A 1,359-nucleotide genomic window follows, 5' to 3' on the forward strand; every position below is an offset into this window, starting at 1 on the left:
AACTCTCTTCTCCCTTACACATTTTATAGCTAGCAATCATAAGCCATAAAATCTACCATCCTGAGATAGACACGCTGCAACATCTGCCACGCTAACCTATCACACTAATATACCAATAGCTGCTTAATTATATGGGCATCCAGAATAATACTCAGGGCACTCAAGGTACATAACATTATTCCTTCCTTGGAAAGTTATCCTTGTCCTCAAGGATGAAATTTGGATAGTGAGCTTGGATATTCAACTTATCCTCCCAAGTATCATCTTTTGGGGTGGAGTTAGTCCATTGAATGAGAAGCTATGTGATTTCCCTCCTTCTCGTGGTGATTGATATGGTAACTAGAACTTTTCAGGAAACATAATGATCTCTCTTGCATGATCAACTATTGGCATTGCTGGTGAGGGTATATGAGCCTTGCCAATCTGCTTCTTCAACTGTGAAACATGGAAGACAGGGTGGATCCTAGCACTTGATGGCAACTCCAACTTGTAGGCTAGAGACCTAACCTTCTGCAAAATGGGAAACAGACCACGATACTTAGCAGACAACTTGAAGTTCTTGCGCAAAGATATCGAAGCTTTCCTGTACGGATGCATATTTAGGTACACTCTATCTCCAACCTCAAAGGACCTGTGATTCCTGTTCTTATCAGCAAAGAACTTCATTCTCTCTTGAGCTTTGTGTAGACTCTCCTTGAGTAGGTCCATCATATAATCTCTTTGTTTTAGATATGTTTCCACTGTTGCTACATAAGTAACTGATGTGGTTGGAAATTCCATATGGAGAGGGTTGTAACCATACACGGCCTTAAATAGAGTCATTTTCTGGCGGTGTGATAGCTTGTGTTGTACCACCACTCTGCTAGTGCAATCCACTGATACTACTTGTTAGGTTGATGTCCTGTAATACATCTTAAGTAATTTTCCAGACAGGCATTCACCCTCTCAGTTTGCCCATCAGTTTGAGGGTGGTAAGCTGTGCTCAAATTCATACTTGTACCCAAAGCCTTAAAAACATCTTGCCAGAAGTTGTTGGTGAACACTCTATCCCTGTCTGACACAATGGAAGAAAGAAGCCCATGTAACTTGAAAAATTGATTCAAATATGCTTTATCCACTGTAGTTGTTGTATATGGGGGTTGTAATCCAATAAAGTGGCTATACTTGGTGAGCCTATCTAGCACCACCAAAATGACACTTTTCTTCTCACTGATGGGTAGTCCTTCTATGAAGTCCATAGTAACATGTTGCCAAGCCTGCTCAGGAATGGAAAGTGGATGCGATAATCTATTGGGAAATTGGTGATCATTCTTGTTCCTTTGGAAAACATCACAAGAAGACACAAAGGACAAAACATCC

General features: G+C 40.8%; 1 protein-coding gene across 1 annotated transcript; it reads right to left on the bottom strand.

The window, feature by feature from the left end:
* Nucleotides 1-339: 339 nt before the first annotated feature.
* On the bottom strand, nucleotides 340-822 carry LOC113342979. The gene has a single exon (XM_026587346.1). It carries the CDS (start codon nucleotides 820-822, stop codon nucleotides 340-342), a length of 483 nt encoding a protein of 160 aa, XP_026443131.1.
* Nucleotides 823-1,359: the final 537 nt, after the last annotated feature.

The sequence above is a fragment of the Papaver somniferum genome, chromosome 1, assembly GCF_003573695.1.
Source record: "Papaver somniferum cultivar HN1 chromosome 1, ASM357369v1, whole genome shotgun sequence".
NCBI lineage: Eukaryota > Viridiplantae > Streptophyta > Magnoliopsida > Ranunculales > Papaveraceae > Papaver > Papaver somniferum.

Excerpts from the sequence above, each read along its gene's own strand:
- LOC113342979 (XM_026587346.1), bottom strand. The coding sequence starts at position 822 with ATGACTCTATTTAAGGCCGTGTATGGTTACAACCCTCTCCATATGGAA.